Source organism: Lineus longissimus, chromosome 10, assembly GCF_910592395.1.
Source record: "Lineus longissimus chromosome 10, tnLinLong1.2, whole genome shotgun sequence".
Taxonomy (NCBI): Eukaryota; Metazoa; Nemertea; class Pilidiophora; order Heteronemertea; family Lineidae; genus Lineus; species Lineus longissimus.
The window spans coordinates 9680020-9698817 of NC_088317.1; the positions used below are offsets into that span (position 1 = coordinate 9680020).

At 40.4% G+C, this 18798-nt stretch overlaps 1 protein-coding gene across 3 annotated transcripts in view; it reads right to left on the reverse strand.

Annotated features, from left to right (window-relative positions):
* Positions 1-221: 221 nt before the first annotated feature.
* Positions 222-18798, reverse strand: part of LOC135494662 (uncharacterized) — a 33308-nt gene continuing 14731 nt past the window's right edge. For all 3 annotated transcript variants that reach the window (XM_064782854.1, XM_064782856.1, XM_064782855.1), the window contains 2 exons: positions 12234-12609; positions 222-6386 (listed from right to left, as the gene is read on the reverse strand). In XM_064782854.1, the coding sequence (XP_064638924.1) occupies positions 5680-6386; positions 12234-12609 (1083 nt within the window). In that variant the 3' untranslated portion in view covers positions 222-5679. The remainder of the gene's footprint in view (positions 6387-12233; positions 12610-18798) is intronic.

Genomic DNA, 18798 nt, shown 5'->3' on the forward strand with positions numbered 1-18798 from the left:
TCAGTAGGACAGATTTTAAAGACCAGATCAAGGTTATAGTAACATTGAAAGGGATTATAGTTTAACTGATATGGGTGTCCTTAAAAAGGCATTGTGAGATTGATTAGGGTTATCAAACCCATTCTACATTCACAGAACTAATTAAACATGAAGAGTAATAGTGTTGCAATAACAGCACTCCGAGGTGAAAAGGGGTTATAAAATAACAATAAGGATGCAGATATCACGCAACTTTCTTTATTCAGAACAAATCATATCAAAACATGTCGATTACAGCTATTCACATGCACTCATAGGCTCATATCCTTAAGTGTTTCCATCTGAACCATATTTTACCACCTTCATTACAACCCAAATTCCCGAATTCCCGAGCCAAAGATAATGGCATAGCAAGGCTAACATTCACCAACTCTATGTCGACTCTACAGCTATAGTGAGTGTCCACAGTATCTTTAGAGGCAAAGATCCACAAGGAGCAGGATGCGTCCGTCGTCCGTCGTCCGGCGTCGTATCCTGTGGCACGTTTCTTTACCGCTTGTGCTGTGAACCTTAAACTTTCTATACATCATGCCCAAGGTCATATGTACCCTGACACTGAATTTCCCTTCGGTTTGATTCTTGGCTTGGTCACCAGGGGGCTAAAACCGAATTCTTAAAAAGTGCAATATCTCATTTATTATTGATTAGTTTTTGATAAAAATTTTATGGTGGGTACCCCTAGCAAGGATACATCACATATCATACGGGTTTTTGATTTGACCTACTTGTAAAGGTCACAGAGGTCAAACTCTAAAATTTCACCGATAGTAGCACGTTTTGCCTTCATTAGTCCTGCAGTCTTTAAATTTGGTATGTAGACACCTCTTATGTAGCTGAACATGTTGACCAAAAATCAGGTTGATGTGGCGTAATCTTCAAGGTCACTGAGGGGAAAGTGGTGTAAATTTGTCGTGAAGGGTGGAACATTGTACGTTATTTTAACGGCTAAAGCTTTTTACTTGAAATTGAATAGGCCTACACATGACGTCCTAGGTCATGTGATCATTAACACAGAAGAATCAGTAAAATTGATGTTGAAAAAATCAGCCCAAAGACAAAGAGCCAGTGCCATGTGCCTAAGTCATGTTATGAACCGACCCTCACTGGGCTCTGTTTTGTGTCACATTATGAATAGATTCAACTGAGTGCACCAGATTCACTTGGAATAAATATCATTGAAACATGGAAGGCCTAGGCCTATTTGTTCTGTATAAATTTTGCTTTATATTTGTAATGCCTGTGCCATTGCCAGGTTTTAAACCAACCTCATTCCGCCATTTTGTTCTCTATTTGATGAGCTGAGCTTTTTGGCATTGGTCAGATAAAAGCTAGTGAAAGGCGTTTTAGGTAAGTCAAAATGCATGAGCTTGGACATGAACAGTGGTATAAATCATTATTGTTTCACTAGTGCTAACTACAGTGACAGATGATTATTATAAATTGTGGTTTTTGGAAGAAGAAAAAATCGATAATGGAGTAGACATATATGCATGTTGCATGCATACATTGTACATGTAGGCCTACATGGCATGCACAGTTGGCCTCAAGATCAGATGCACAACTCCTCATCAAGAAACTTTGTGAACTACTAGGTCTAAGGCTAATAATGTGTGTTTTTCATCATGTTCATGTCAACTGTCAAGTTCTTCCTGCTAAAGAGTAGAGTTTTATTTTACACCTAAAAGTTCTAACGTCAGAACTCCTAATATCGTCACAAGAACGTCGTGCATATTATCGCCACTTCATTGGAAATAACGTCATGAAAGTCACGTCACAAAAGTGGCGGTATTACGCACAAGTGGCGATATTAGGAGTTCTGACGTTAGAATAGTGCAAAATCATGTCTAGAGTAGGCCTCCGTTATTAGTGTGGATGCAGTTATAAATGATAGCCAAATAGGTGATACACATTATGCACCCTACTACTACATGTCCCACCTGTATATATATTTACATATGATACTGTTATTTTTCAGCATGAATACCATCAAGGTGAAAATCCTCAACAATGAGTCTACACGTCCCAAATCCCACATATCCTCTTGCCTGATTGCAGGCAAAGACGATTTTTACGATCTTGTGTACACCAAAATGGTACACAACGCTGATATGATTGTCAAAAATGCGTCGTTACTTCTGGTGGATACGGACATTGACAACACTAAGCATGCAATATTTGTCAAGGCAAAAAGTAAGGTTAGTACATACAGTATTCATCAATACTTTTATTCTGACTCCACAAAGACCATTTTTCGGCAGGCAATCCAAAACCATACCACCTATAATTAATCACCTCTAACACTTTATCGCTTAGTTTCACAACAAAACAAAGAAAATATATATATCATAAGTTAGCAGATTTTATGGAGATAGCATTACAAGTAACAACATCCGCAATACTGTTTTCCCAGATGCAGACGAAATTCAAACACTAATTAACATCAAATTTCCCCAAACCCTATGGACCTTTTGCACCAGATACCTAATAGGAGTTCAATGTTAGGTAAAAAAGAACAATATTATACCAGCTGTTCAACAACATACTGGCGTTATAACAAGAAAACTAAAGGCTTAAGTTCCCCATTAGAAATCTTGCTTGGATCACACTACCAAACGAGTATGCGAAATAGCTCAAGACTCAGAAACCTTCAACAGCGCATTGTCCGGCAGCTTATGACATCATCACCCCTGTTGCCAATCCCTTCTTTAAAGATCCATGTACAAGAGTTCATTTCATTACATTTCAGATCTACCCAACCGAAGACTTCGCTGTGAAAGAAGATCTCATGATGCAATTTTTCCATGCACCAACTATGCCACTGGACCAATTGCAACAATCTCCAATCAAACAAAGAGCATCATCCTTGTCAAAATAAAACAGGTAAAGACAAATGCAAATAATTTCAAAGTCCACAGATCAAGAAATATTCATACAAAAACCCAGACATTTCCAAATACCATGTATTTCGTCAACCAGCATTGACTTCCACAATTCTATAATTACAATGATCCATCACCTCACTACCACAATCCATACTCAATGTGTGTCCTTCACCTCCCTCAAGTTCAGTATTAGCAATAACCTATAATCTCACATAAACTATTTATGATATTAGATATCAGTGTCAATACACTCTATAATTCCATTTCTTCCCACAGATTTCTCCACTCAAAACAGCCCCTGATGCATCGTGGAAGCGCAAAGATATCATCATAGAGGAAGATGGGCAGGCTTCAACTTCAACAGCAACTCTGAAGCTGTGGAACAAGTCCACTGATCTCATAGGTGACGTCCACCTTAATAAGAAAATCAAGGTAGAAAATGTTGAAATAACCGAATTCAACATGCAAAAACACTTCCGTGACACCCCAGAAACAGCCATCACTGTAAGTACAATTTTCACCACCATTATTCTACTATTCCCACCCAACTTCACCTTTTCTTTCATCTTCATTTATAGCAGACACCTGCAAAATTAGAAGAAAAATACCCATAACCCATATCAACTATTTGGTCAACAATAGTCTCTTTCTACGCCCACCATCTAATTCTTGTGACTCTACCACCACAACATATGGTGTTTTAGTGAACAACTCTTTGATTCCAAAACAGTTTCAGCACATAAATTAGGACATCAAAACATCTTCAACAGGCACAGAGTTCACCATACCAGTATACTAATTATCTAACTATTATCCCAATGTAATAATACAAACTCCACTCTAATTCCAGTCTTCAGAAGACAAATGCAATGTCAACATCATTGCAGTCTCTGGAAAAGAACTCCTTATTATTCGAAATGGCCTCCATGAAGCAGAATCGTACATCTTCGCATCAGCAGATCCAATGCCAACTATCCCAAGCCTTCCAGCCGCAGCAAGAGCAGTTCTGTCAGGAAACACAGTCACAGAGATCATGCTCACCACTGTCAACTGGAAACCACTTGCCACAACATCTGCCATCCCCCCTAAACCATCAGTCGCCAAAACAAAAAAGTAAATTTATGGACACCCCATCTGTTGCATCAACAAACTTTGAAATCACCCATTAGTTCCGCTATTCATCATCATTATACAGGGTGACCCAAAAGAAAGCCAGAGCCTACTAAAAACTGTAACTCTACTTAGAATTTATTCCGATTTGGTATACTTTAACAAAGATGCCAAATACCATGGCACATTTTTACTCCTATTTCACTTACATACATGTAAGCCAATCAGTACCAGATTACTCTACATAATTTGTGATTTTATTTTTACTGCAATTCTGTTCCTGTTTTCCCTGAAACTTTCAGTCTTCAAAACATCTAAAACAGAATTCACCTGTTCTCATCGTCTTAAATTACTGTATGCCATGTTTCTATTAACAATTTGTATGATATTTCACATACATACATGTAAGCAAATCAGTACCAGATGACTATACATAATATGTGATTTTATTTTACTGTGATTCTCTTTTTGTTCTCCCTGAAATTTCTAGTCTTCAAAAACAGAAGACACCTAGTACTGTTCTCAGGGGCTTAAATTACAGTATGCCATCAACAATTTGTATAATATTTCACTTACATACATGTAAGCAAATCAGTACCAGATGACTATACATAATTTGTGATTTTATTTTACTGTGATTTTTTTTCCCCTAAAACTTTTAGTCTTCTAAAACTTCAAAAAAAGAAGACACCTGGTACTGTTCTCAGGGGCTTCAATTACTCTATGCCATGTTTTTTATTCCATGTTTCGATTCACTTACATACATGTAACCTAATCAACACCACATGAGTATTCATAATACAAGTATCATTTTTTGATTTTATATTTACTGTGATTCTCTTTCAACATGTTCAATGTTCTTTAAGATAAATAAACATTATTTTCATAAATCGGCCTTGTTAATCATTTAGATTGACTGACAGCTCATGCAGGTGTTCAAAAAGGGATGAACATCTAATGCCAAGTGATTACTCTACAAAATCTATAGTGAACACCAGCACTCTGCTATGCTGAACCACAATGACGAGCCATCTCTTAATGCAGTTGCCTGTGCTTTGGAGAGACAGTATGCCGCTTGGTCACCATAAACGGTGAGCACAATGGCCCCTGGCCTTTTCATTAACTTTTTGCAGAGCAAGGAAATATCCAACATTGCCTTATTATCAACATCATCATCATGTCTGAAACTTGACTTTTCCCCTAATATTAACTATATCGAGGCACAGCGGCGCCAGAGAATAGAGCCAAGCACAAAATTTCATTCCACAGCTAGGGTATTAACATTTAATGTTCATCTGCCAAGTCCCAACAAGAAAGCTTGCCCAAATAGTGACTTCAGCCTACATGTAGAGAATAGAGCCAAGCACAAAATTTCATTAGGTAGCTACGGTACAAAAAATTTCATCTGCCAAGTTCCCAAAAAGAAAGCTTACCCAGATGGTGACTTAAGCCTACATGTAGAGAATAGAGCCAAGCACAAAATTTCATTACATAGCTTGGGAACAAAATGTTCATCTGCCAAGTTCCCAAAAAGAAAGCTTGCCCAGATGGTGACTTAAGCCTACATGTAGAGAATAGAGCCAAGCACAAAATTTCATTACATAGCTTGGGTACAAAATCTTTCGACTGCCATGTTCGCAATAAAAGCCTACCCAGATGGAAACTTTAGCCTGTAGAGCATTATTCTGTAGAGCCAGTTGCACAAACTCCTCAAGTTCTCAAGATTGAAGGAGTGGGATTTGGTGACGGACTCTATGAAAGACTGCTGCACCTTATGGACTGATATTTCGTTTCCTGACTTCACAAGAAGAATAAGGCACCAGCCAGTTGGATTGATCATCAAACCAAATGTAGACATTTGAAAATGCATCTGGGTGAACATTTGCTTTATACACTGCATTATAGCCGCATGGGAATCATCTTCCTTACGCTTGCACTCAACATTCAGAACAAAATATCCCGGGTATTCTTGCAAGTACCAAACATGATCAGGTACCACCTTATGATATTTAGGGGTAGTCGAAAGTAGCCCATCCCCGCTTCCACCAGAGCCATCAAAAATGGAGGATCGTGATGAGACACTTTTAGGGCTGGGTGGTTCCACATATCCAAGGTCCCATGTCAATGTGTCAGATTTTGGTACAAGGGCTATTGAACTATTTGTCCTTGATGACAGCACAGGTGAGTGATGGGACATCCTCCTCACGCTGACCTGTCCAACTTCTTGAATGCATTCGAGCAGCGTGTCAATAAAATCTTTTGCACAACCATTACCCATGTTGCCAGCTAACGCCAGATCCAATCTTGAAACCAACAACGATAGATTATCAGGTAACTCATCATCAAGAGTAACATCTGAAATAATGAGAATAACAGCATCATGCTTAGTTCCAAAAAGATTCATCAGCTTGGTAGCAGAAATGTTCGAAGATTATCATTACATTTACAAGCACAAGCAAAAAATGTGATTACCATACTACCAGATAGGACTGTTGTTCAGGGTGACTCTTTGTTGGTCAAATCGTCCCACGCCATAGCTTAGTTGCCATCACCACAATCAACAAACAACGAGTCACTCCTAAAGAACTCATGGAAAGACATCTATCTACCCATCAACCCATCCATCCCATATTCATCAAAACAACCATATAGTCCTTGGATTTGCACAAGGACATGAATGAAGAGGAGAGAAACACCAATCCAATGGACAATATCTGTCTGTTTGTACCCAGTTGGGAGGTCTGTTGCTAAAGTCCAAATCACATAGGTCATCCCTCTCGCGTCGTGTCACTATCAAATGACGAGCCAGTGACGCAATTTAAGAGCCAGTTTTTATGAGAGTCAGGCAGGTGGTGATTCATGACCCTCTCAGATTTGTTCCAACATTTTTTTATTGGTAGATACATGTTACACTGGTAACCACAAAAATCTATGAAAGTGCACATTCCTCAGTGTTTTTTCTGGATTGTCCGTGAAAAGTCTGAAAAGCCCGTGATTTATCCGTGATCTTCCTAAAACAGGAAACCATCTAAAATTTTGTGAGCTCCACTGCACAGGGCCATCAGAGGAACAAAGGCACAGCTGATGAGGCATAAACATTGGTGTAATTAGGCATGTATAATGCCAAACTCTCTGAGGACCAGTGGTGTGTCATGCTAGAATGCCCTCAATTTGATTTTAGGAAAGTCCAACTTTGAGAAAGCAGGGGTGCATAAAGGCAAGTCTTTGGCACACAAATTGAAATAATGTTTAACTGATCTAACTGCTAGTATACACATTTTTACAAAATACATTTTAATACGATAGTCTGTTGTCAGGACTTGTACAAGTTAGTGATTAACACCTTCTATGGAAAGACCAGTGAGATTTCCTTTTAACTCGGACTGCATGAAAGGTAGCATTAGTTTGTTTGTTTGTTCTCACATGTGTCATTCTGCTCTGCCATCCCCACAGATCAAAGGGAAAGAAAAGATTCAGCATAATTACTATAGGTACTCAAACAAAATAATATAGTTGTTCTTTAAAATGAGCACAGTTTAATTGTTCTGCCAGTAAATCATATAAAGTATGCGGCTTATGTATGCACTCCTTTCTTATCTTAGTTTTAATGTCCCAGGCTTGAGTAAAGAACTACACAAATAACAATAAACAGAGTTCAAATTGGTGTTTTTTCTTGTTAAATTACCCTGATAAATTGGCATTTGTTCATGTTTAATTACCATGGTCGTTATGCTTAATTAGGATTAATAAAAACTTTCAACTAAGTTTCCCTTTGATCTGCAATATGGTTGTCCCAAACTGCAATTAAGAACTGCAGGGATAACAATAAGCAGAGTTCAGAATTACATTTTGTTGTGCTTGATTACTATGCTCAATATACTTATTTTAATTAAGATAAGCAATTGCTTTCTACTCAGTTTTACCTTTGATCCATTAATTGCTGTTTATAAAACCAATCCTGCAAAATGGCCAAATTTTTTCATGGAACAAACGGCTGTTACTTTTTACACAATATCAGGCAAAAAAAATCAGAAGTTTTCCCATAGAAGGTGTTATTCATTAATTTGAACAAGTCTTGACAACAAACTATTATAATACTATTCTGTAAGATAAAAATCAATTACACTTTGTTTATTTACTGTTTTGTGTATTCAATGGCAAAAGGCCTTGTTTTATGCAAATACACCCCCTTCATTCACCATGTTGGATTTTCCCACAATTCGATTGAGAGCATTCTAGCGTGACTCACCCCTGGTCCTCAAGAGTTTGGCCATATGAATGCTAATTACACCAATGTTTATGCCTCATCAGCAGTGCCTTTGTTCCTCTGATGGCCCTGTGCAGTGGAACTCACAAAATTTTAGATGGTTTCCTGTTTTAGGAAGATCACGGATAAATCACGGGCTTTTCAGACTTTTCACGGGCAATCCAGAAAAACACGGAAGAATGTGCACTTTCATAGATTTTTGTGGTTACCAGTGTTAATAACGGACGGAAATCACATTTTCTATCCTCAATGGGGTCCGTTTTTAGAGGCCCCTGGAATATTGGGGTCAAAATGGGCCTAAATGGCAAAATAATGTGGTTTTTAGATGCTGGTATTAGGTTCTGTGCGCCATTCCTTAGTGAGCCACAGAGATTTTCATGCTTGTACAAATGTTGTAATTCTATTTGGTATTGACTTTATGAAAATGTGAAAATGTTGGCGGCTGACTTAGGGCGCAGCCCATAGGTGGCACTGCAAAACACCACATTTCGAAATTACACACACCTTCCAAGAGGTCGTGTGGTTTGCGCCCTAAGTCAGCCAGGGTGTTTTATGGGAATTATGATACAATTAGCACCTATTCTTTGATTTAAAATGAAAATTACGGCGGCTGACTTTGGGCGCACAAGTATAGGGGGCGCTTTTTGCTGCCTAAAGATGAAATTACCACCTTTTTGCACAGCAAGTTCTCCATGCGCCCTAAGTCGAAATTGATCAAATATAGCTCAAATAGTCACCCAGCATCTCTAGTATCAGTGGTAAGGGGGTCTATGATGGTGCCTAGACATGTTTGCATCTTTCTAGAAGGCTCATATGAAACCATGAAATTATTCTTATTACTTTTCCCCTTTTTCTCCCTTTTCTCCAAATGCGACAAGCGACTGATTTTGTGGGAGCACCTCACAAATGAAGAACTAGAGAACTCAAATGGTCGATTAGTTTTGCCTTAAATGGTACTTACTATTATCAGCAGTGTATTTAAAAGCTGGGCCTGCTCAGGTAGATTTATGTAACATTTGACAATAGTTTTGCAGCTAATATGGATGCATGTGGCTATAGCAGCAATAGTCCAGTCAAGCTGTGACTGGACCTGGAAAAAATAGTGAGTCGATATCCCATTGTAGTTTTCCCATTGTGGTTTGATAATCATTCATCATCAGAGCCAAATTTATCAAGGGGCTTAGGTGAGTTGCTGCAGCTTAGTCCTTAACAGTCACCGCACACAGCGGTACAACCAAGTGCATGTTTCCTAGAGGTGCATCGCTTGGTATCACATCCCACCAGACAGTTGCAACGGAAGATACAAAGGGTGAGATCATTAGGATCTGGTGACATGTCCGATTTCAACGGCATACTTAATAGTGGTGCAGATGTTGGAGGCAAGTCTCGATCTTCAAAAGGTTTGGACCTTCTGAGTACCTTTTCTGTGAAATGTTTGTAGCGCAGTTGCCCAAGATCATTGTTGGGCTCTCCATTGCAGAGTGCAAGCAGGGCCTTTTCTCCAGCATGGACAATGTCGTCTTTATTGGCATTTTCTTACATGAAGATCTTTGCTTCATCATAGAGGCTGTTATCGCGAATCTTTGAAAGGGCAGGTGGTTTGCCCATACCATGTCATCGAGATGTAGTATCACAGCCTGAGATGGCGTGGGCAAACAGCAAGCTGCTGCTAAACCCCCCCCCCCCCCCCAGTGGTTATCCTACCCTTTTTCATATACCGTCCTCGAAGATGAGGATGATGGACGTCGCAATCAGAAAAGAATGGGTTCAGAGTCTAGCTGCTGCAGATTTCTTTTCGAGTTTTGCTTCGGCTCGGGCCTGAAATCGAGTCAGTTGCCCTGTGTGACTGCATGGTGATGAAGCAAAACAATCAGGTCCGTGTCATCACCGACGAGAACTGTGTCCTGGGACTGAGCGGATTCAATGGCAGCTTGAACGTACATCGCCATCTCAAGTAGGCAAGATGAACACTGCTGCTATTATACAGAACAACTTGTAAATCCTTTTCTTTTTGTAGTCCAAGTGAAGCACAGTTCCTTCACTATCATGATCGGTGTGCAAGCTCAATGCCTTTGATCTGACACTGTAGTTTAAAAAGTTTTGTTACATGTATGTGAATTTGATTGAAATGGTGCATACTGATATACTTTTCTATATTCATATCTTTACTTCCTTATGAATAATTTTACTGAAGTTACAATAAATATTCTACTATTTTGGAATTACAATGCTATTTAGCCTATACACCGATCATGATAGTGAAGGGACTCTGCTTCACTGGGACTACATCTCCTTACACACCAATCATAAAGGTGAAGGGACTCTGTATCATTGGGACTCCAAAAAGAAAGGACAATAAGTTAAAAATTTACAAGCTGTTCTTAAGTACCATGTTAGGCAAAACTAATCGATAATTTGAGTTCTCCAGATCTTCATTTGTTGAGTTCTCTGTTTACCAATACCCAATTTGGAGTACATTTTCAGTGAATTTCAAAGCAATACCTTATTTCAGTCCTAATCAGCAATCTATTCAATTTAAAAGGTGTGCCAGGCAAGACAAAAGTCAGTTCAAAAACAGTATGATCTGTGAATTCAATGTTGGTTTAGCCATTCACCAATAAGTGTTCTTCCTGTCTAAGAGTAAGACATCAAGCCCCGCCCCCCCCCCCCCACTCCCAGGATTTTAGGGGTACCTAATGCTTGTTCAAAGGTTTTTTCGGACGCCCCCCCCCCCCTATGTAAGGGATTGCATTTCAAAACACCCCCCTTTTCACGGGGTTTTTAAGAAATTTACACCCCCTTATGTAAGGGATGACAAAATAACACCCCCCTAATGTAAGGGACTACATATGAACACCCCCCTTATGTAAGGGAAATTGAAAAGAAATACCCCCTTATGTAGGGGAGCACCTGCCATTAGATTTGATGTCCCCTGAAACAGGGAACAATCTTTCCATGAAAGCAACACTCATGAGAGGGCCAAGGATAATGACATGTACAACAATGGCAGCCCCATGGCCACCAAATTCCCTTATATCAGTGGCTTACCAAGTCATGTGGAAGCCAGAAAAAGGTAATGTTCAGAAGACAATCCTGTTGACTGGCCAGTGCAAGGAAGGGGGCATCATAACCACAGAGAAACTGTCCTCCGATCCCATTAGACAAATCTCATGTAGCTTTGCCATTTTGCTGCATATCCACACTGGTGTGGTGCGGCGGGGATGCGGAACTGAAGTCAACTGGTAGCTCGTCTGTTTGTAGACGAATACACATGGCTCGCTGTCATTTCCGGATATCCTTTTAAGAATGTTGATGCTCGATTGATACTCACCTATTCTCGTCACCAGCCGGCCTAACTCGATCTAATACCATACCAGTATTGTACTTGAACAGTTAGGGACAGGGCTGGTTCGATGCTGGGTGGGAAGGCGACCACGGGGGAGACCAGAGCTTGCGTCCCGCGCGCTCTTAAACTACGGGATATCCTGACTACCCCCTTATCTATGGCAGTCAAGGCCTGAAAGGTACCCCTTTTTGGCAGTATCTACGGGGCGTCACCAGAAAATATACCCCTTTTTAAGGAAATCGACGGGATTTCTCCCCGTAGATGAGATCATGAAAAACACCCCCTTCCCGTAGATAAGTGGGACACGCATGCGGTACCTTGGCACCCCTGAGTGGGGGGGGGGGGGCCGGGCATCAAGCATGACAAGACATTGCCATGTGGCACGACATTTTAAAAAATCTGTTTTAATCAAACACATCCTGCCTACACAATACTTTTGCAGTTCTTCCCTTTTCTCTAGTTCGCTGCTCAAATGACATTGAATGAGTTCTGCCGATTACGTAGGCCGACAACAACTGATGCTCTGCCATGGTGAAGACTCAAATCTGAGCCAAAAAGAAATAAGTTACCTAGCTGGTATGTTCCTTACCAGTGGGTTTCCATCTATTCTTCACCAACTTGTAATTTTTTCCTTCCATTGTTTTAAACATCTTCTCCCATTCTTCATTCTCGATACACGTTTGATGTTCAAAGGACAGACCTCCGATGCACTTGCTTGATATGACAGCTTTGAACTCTTCCTCCTTAGTTTCATCAAAAAATGACGAAATTACATCAAAGTTGGTGCAAACTGGCATGACTGTTTTATCACTGTCTAAATCCTCTGGCTTTGGATGACGTGTTAATAACTTCACAGAAAGCGGCATAGAGTTGAAGGTCAACTCTGCTTTCTTTCCAGCCTTAACCTTGGTGTCTATAAAAAACCGGGTCAGCACAGCCCTCGAATGGTATGAGTTGATCCAAAACTGTAACAATAAAAAGAGTTCATCATTCATTATTCTGATCTACCGAGGCATTCCATATGAAATCAACCTATTTAGGAAAATCTTCCCAGGTCATAGTCTCAGAATAGGCTAATTTTTACATATTTTGTAGGTTATGGGGCCAATATGAAAAGTCCAAAATATTTTTGTCATATTCCTGACGGTTAGCCCCCAGAAGGGTAAAAAAAAGGGGGCGTGGCACCTTTTTAGGGGCGGCCGCCTATTTCCTAGCCAACTTTGAATTGCTATATCTCAGAGAGTATCAGAGATATCCTTCTAATTCTTTCAGGGATTGTTCTTCTTGGCCAAAGGACTGCTTTAAACCCATTAATTATATACTGAGACCTATTGGATGAAAATTTGTGGGGTTTCAATATTAGACGATTTTTGTCCAAAATTGCATTTTCAGGGGGCTCTACCACCCATACTATAACAGGGTGGGGACAAATGAATGGTTGTTTTGAAAGTATCCTGTGATGACATTGTCTTGATCTAAAAGAAACATCCTGAAAGATTTAGAAGTTTCTGAAAAGTGGTCCTGAAGTTGGTCCCGCCCCCAAAATGGCCAGGTAGGAAGGGGTTAATGAGGATAAAAATAATTTTCCTCAAGCGACCTTGGTACCCTCTACTTGTGAGTAAAAAATCTTTTTCAAACCAGCACTCCTTCCAGTGGAAATAAATAGCTTCCCTAGTCAAGTTTGGTGTGCCACTCGCCCCTATATAACATGTACATTAATGTGCATAAATGTACACAAAATCAACTTTTCCATATAATACTTTACTTATAACAGGAGGAACAACAGGTACAGTATTTGAATAGCCCTGTAAACACTAGATTGTCCATACCATTCTTCTAAGAACCATAGTCCAGTAAGTCCCATACAGTTTGGTCTACATGTAGATCACAAAACACAGTGCATGAACCGCTGATACCCTGCTTTCATCAGGTGAGGAAATGAAATAACTGCGCCCTAGGTTGATTTTGAACCATTGGTGAAGTAAACTGCACCTTCACACCTGACAATCAGTCAAATTAAGCCAGCCCTGCTTATATTTTAGTGTTGGACCTTGTTTTCCTATTCAAGTTTGGTGTGCCACTCGTCCCTATATAACATGTACATTAATGTACACAAATGTATAGAACCAGGTTTTCAGTACCATGTGCTTGTTTTAATGATTTAAGGAATTACTAAAGGTCCAACACTTAAATATAAGCAGGGCTTGCTACATTTGACTGATTGTCAGGTGTAAGGTGCAGTTTACTTCACCAATGGTTCAAAATCAACCTAGGTCGCAATTCCTCAGCTGATGCAACAAGGATAAAAGCTGGGTATCAGCGGTTCATGCACTGTGTTTTGTGATCTACATGTAGACCAAACTGTATGGGACTTACTGAACTATGGTTCTTAGAAGAATGGTATGGACAATCTAGTGTTTACAGGGCAATTCAAATACTGTACCTGTTGTTCCTCCTGTTATAAGTAAAGTATTATATGGAAAAGTTGATTTTGTGTACATTTATGCACATTAATGTACATGTTATATAGGGGCGAGTGGCACACCAAACTTGACTAGGGAAGCTATTTATTTCCACTGTAAGGAGTGCTGGTTTGAAAAAGATGTTTTACTCACAAGTAGAGGGTACCAAGGTCTCTTGAGGAAAATTATTTTTTTCCTCATTAACCCCTTCCTACCTGGCCATTTTGGACCCCCAAAATGTGGCATTTTGGGGGCGGGACCAACTTCAGGACCACTTTTCAGAAACTTCTAAATCTTTCAGGATGTTTCTTTTAGATCAAGACAATGTCATCACAGGATACTTTCAAAACAACCATTCATTTGTCCCCACCCTGTTATAGTATGGGTGGTAGAGCCCCCGAAAATGCAATTTTGGTCAAAAATCGCCTAATATTGAAACCCCACAAATTTTCATCCAATAGGTCTCAGTATATAATTAATGGGTTTAAAGCAGTCCTTTGGCCAAGAAGAACAATCCCTGAAAGAATTAGAAGGATATCTCTGATACTCTCTGAGATATAGCAATTCAAAGTTGGCTAGGAAATAGGCGGCCGCCCCCTTTTTTGGACCCTTCTGGGGGGCTAACCGTCAGGAATATGACAAAAATATTTTGGACTTTTCATATTGGCCCGATAACCTACAAAATATGTAAAAATTAGCCCATTCTGAGACTATGACCTGGGAGCCACTTGTTGATTTCATATGGAATGCCTCTACCTTATAGTAACATACTGCAAGTCCTCAACTGGGATCAAATTGTGTCAAAAATGGCTGGCGATCAGGACCAAAATTGAAGGGATCGTCTCTTATTTCATTGATGCCCCAAGGGACGAAAGTATTTATGATAGTCTTTCTCTTGACGCCCTCTCCTGAAGTGAAAGAAGAAAACCAAAGACAAACAGACAGATGCTGAAGATGACCGAGGAGTAAAAAATGAAACGGCCAGGGGCCATTGTGCTCACCTTAGGAATATTTAGTAGACAATTAATTCATGCTAGTTACAGAAAGTGTTACTTCAGTATGTAGCCAAATAAAAAAGTTTTACGAGGTAAAATCAAAAACCATGTGCAAGTACATGTAATACTGTATGGTGGGTTAGCTGGTCCTATATTCATCAGACTGGTGCTATAATCACAATTCTTAAAGTTTTCAGATTTGGGCCCAAGGTGGCCAAGTTGAGAATCAGATTGGACTGGAATGTGTTATCTGAGGTTATCTGACCTATACGGCCATGTATACCCAGTTTCAGTTTCATAGCTTCAGTCGTTTTAAAAGAAACGTGCCAAAGTTACACTCTAACAGCCAATTTTTGCCGTTTGACCTCCGTGACCTTGAAAAGTAGGTCAAATTAAAAACCCGTACGATATATGATGTATCCTTGCTATGAGTACCTACGACAAAAGTTTTATCGAAAACAAGTCATAAGCAAGATATCACACTTTTAAGACATCCACATTCGGCCCCCTGGTGGCCAAGTTGAGAATCAGATCGGACCGAAATTCAGCACCAGAGGTTATGTGATATAGGGGGTTGTATGTACCAAGTTTCAAGTTTATAGCTATAGTGGTTAAGAAACGTGCCATAGTTCACACTCCAATGGCCAATTTACGCCATATGACCTCTGTGACCTTGAAAAGAAGGTCAAATTAAAAACCCGTATGATATGTGATGTATCCTTGCTATGAGTACTTACAAGATATCACACTTTTTAGATATCCACATTTGGCCCCCTGGTGGCCAAACTGAGAATCAGATCGGACCGAAATTCAGCACCAGAGGTTATCTGATATAGGTGGTTATATGTATTAAGTTTCAAGTTCATAGCTTTGGCGGTTAAGAAACGTGCCATAGTTAGACTCAAATGGCCAATTTACGCAATTTGACCTCTGCGACCTTGAAAAGTAGGTCAAATTGAAAACCTACCTGATATATGATGTATCTATTTCTATACAATAAGAGAGGAAGTCCGATTCTGTGATGAACTCCTTCCAGAGATTGAAAACAGCGACAGCAATTTGGTAACTATCTGTGAGTGGATAGAACTGCCAGTGAGGTTTTAGGCATGTGAAATTGAAGAAATTTACATGTAAAATGTGCTTTTGACAAGGAAATCCTTTGTTGAGCTGCACATTCTATTTTTAGACATAGGGAAGCCCACTGGATTCTATTTTTAGACATAGGGAAGCCCACTGGATAATCCTGACACCTGGCTGTAGGAGGTTGGAACTAATAGTCTCGCACACAGGTAAGTACCTTTAGAAGTGCACTGTTGTTGCCTTCATATTAATCCAGTGTGCAAGACTTTTTGTTCCTCTGCAAAGACATGGTTGCTTTGTAAAACTCGAACAATAGGTAGGAAAATGACATGAATTAGCACACTGAAGTGCTATTGAGCTGTGCAGGCGTGTGGCAGGCATTGTGCTGCTTTATGCTGCTTTTGCAAGTTAGGAAGAAGTGCTGGATAGATTGTTTTGTTTGTGCCAAAATGAAAATGAAAATGCTAGGGCCTACCATCAATCATGTGATGTCCATGGCCGTAACATCATGGATGATATGCATGTTTGTTAGGGCTAGGCTTATAAATGTGTACTGTGTAGTCGTTATCAGTATAGCGGTGCCGGTGGTCATTAATAGGGCTGCTTCTGTGGATTGGCAAGTTAAGTTAAGCCAGCCAGCCAGAGGCAGAGCTGGATAGGCCCTACTACATGTAGCCTACATCCTAATTTCTGTGCCTGGGATGGGGTAAATGTGGTGTAATCATGATGGGTACATCTTAACTGTGACCTGTGGAAGTTTAGATGTGCTTTTGTGCTGGATGCATCGATGGATGGTTCTTAGTGCTCCATCTTAGGGAGGCTGTTCCATTCTTTTTTTTTAAATTCCACAAATTCCTCATTTGCCATTGTTTCCCTTTTTCAGGCCTGCCATTCATGCCATTGTACCTAGGCCCCCTACAGCGATCAGAATATAATAGCATAGTGCTGCTCATAGTCACCCAATTGTCACAGCAGTCAAAGTAAGTTACATTTCAATGGTTCTTGCAAAGGATAAAATCAGGACCTGCCTCAATACTAACTCACGCAACCAGGGCGCCACAGCCTGTGCTCACCAAAGTAGAATAAAACAAACCCGATAAAATCAGGGTCATCAGCTGTGGCTCACCCCCACCATGTGCCTTGGACATTCACCCATCATTCAAGTCCATTCCTTTATCATTTTCCCCCACTTTCTTCTAGATGTCCTCCAATCAGATGCCACCCCACTGCCGAATAGTTGCCCTCATCAAGCATCTCAGCAGTCTACAAAAAACAGTCAACAACAAACTCATGGATATACAGGTAAAGTCCTGGACTGGCACACCATCAAACCAGCTTGACTTTCACTCTCTTGGAGCACAGTTTAACCTGTCACTAAACGCAGCATTAATCAATGCCAACCTATTAAAAGACAACCTCATAGCTGACAACAAGCGGAAGGCCAATCCAAAATCAACACCAACAGCGAAGAAGGTCTGCTACACTACCAAACCCCAGCTGCCAAAAGCCGCCGCCGCCGCCGCCACCGCCACCACCTCACTCAAGGCGACAACACTGGCCACGCCTCAGCTGACTCAATCTCCCTCATATGCTGTTCCTGATGCCGCTGCCATGAGGCCAACAATATCATCACCATCTTCCACACCCACTGCTTCTCAGGATCTGTGGGATGAGGTTGATGATGACACTTTGAGCCAGAGCTTCGACGACACCCTCAACAGTACAGACTTCTCAATGATCTCCACCCCAATCAAAAACGAAGATGAGGCTGCGAGTGGAAAGGCGACACCAAAAGACTAATTACCACTGATTCATTTATTTTGGAATAATAAATACAAGATATTGATGTTTTTTATTTTGGAATAATAAATACAAGATATTGATGTTTGTAAACATGCTGTCCTCACTCCTTTCTTTTTCAACTCCCCTTCAGATCTCTTAATATAAAAACTCAACAATGCCAGCACACGGGAAACGAAAATCATCCCTGGATCGAAAGAGCCCCGCTGCCAAACGATCACAAACAACTCGAAATACATCAGAAAATGCAAGTCGTCGTACACTGGAACCAGCCCCAACATCTGCTCCACCAGCATATTCGTACAATGAGGACAGCTTCGTTCATTCCACAGTTATAGGTCCCATGAACATTCAGTGCAGACATTGCAAAGCCGTAAAATTCAAAGGAGAGACACCAGGATTCTGTTGCAATAATGGCAAGCTAAAATTGCCTGAACATCCAACTCCTCCCCCATACTTGAACTCGCTCATATCCAATGCAAATGCAGATTCAACGCATTTCCTACAAAACATCCGTTCATACAACTCCGCCTTTCAAATGACGTCCTTCGGATGCAACCGATTTCTCCTTCCAGGTTGGAATCCAACCTATACTATCCAAGGTCAAGTATGCCATCGCATCGGTGATTTGTACCCAGATGCCACTGCACAGCCACAGTTCCTCCAAATATACTTCGTCCAAAACCTATCACACGAACTCAAACACCGTCAGAGCATTACTGGCAATGGAAACTTAAGAACTCACCTCATCAATGGGCTCAATTCACTCCTACATGCACAGAATAAATACATCCGACAGTTGAAAAGTGCAGTTGAA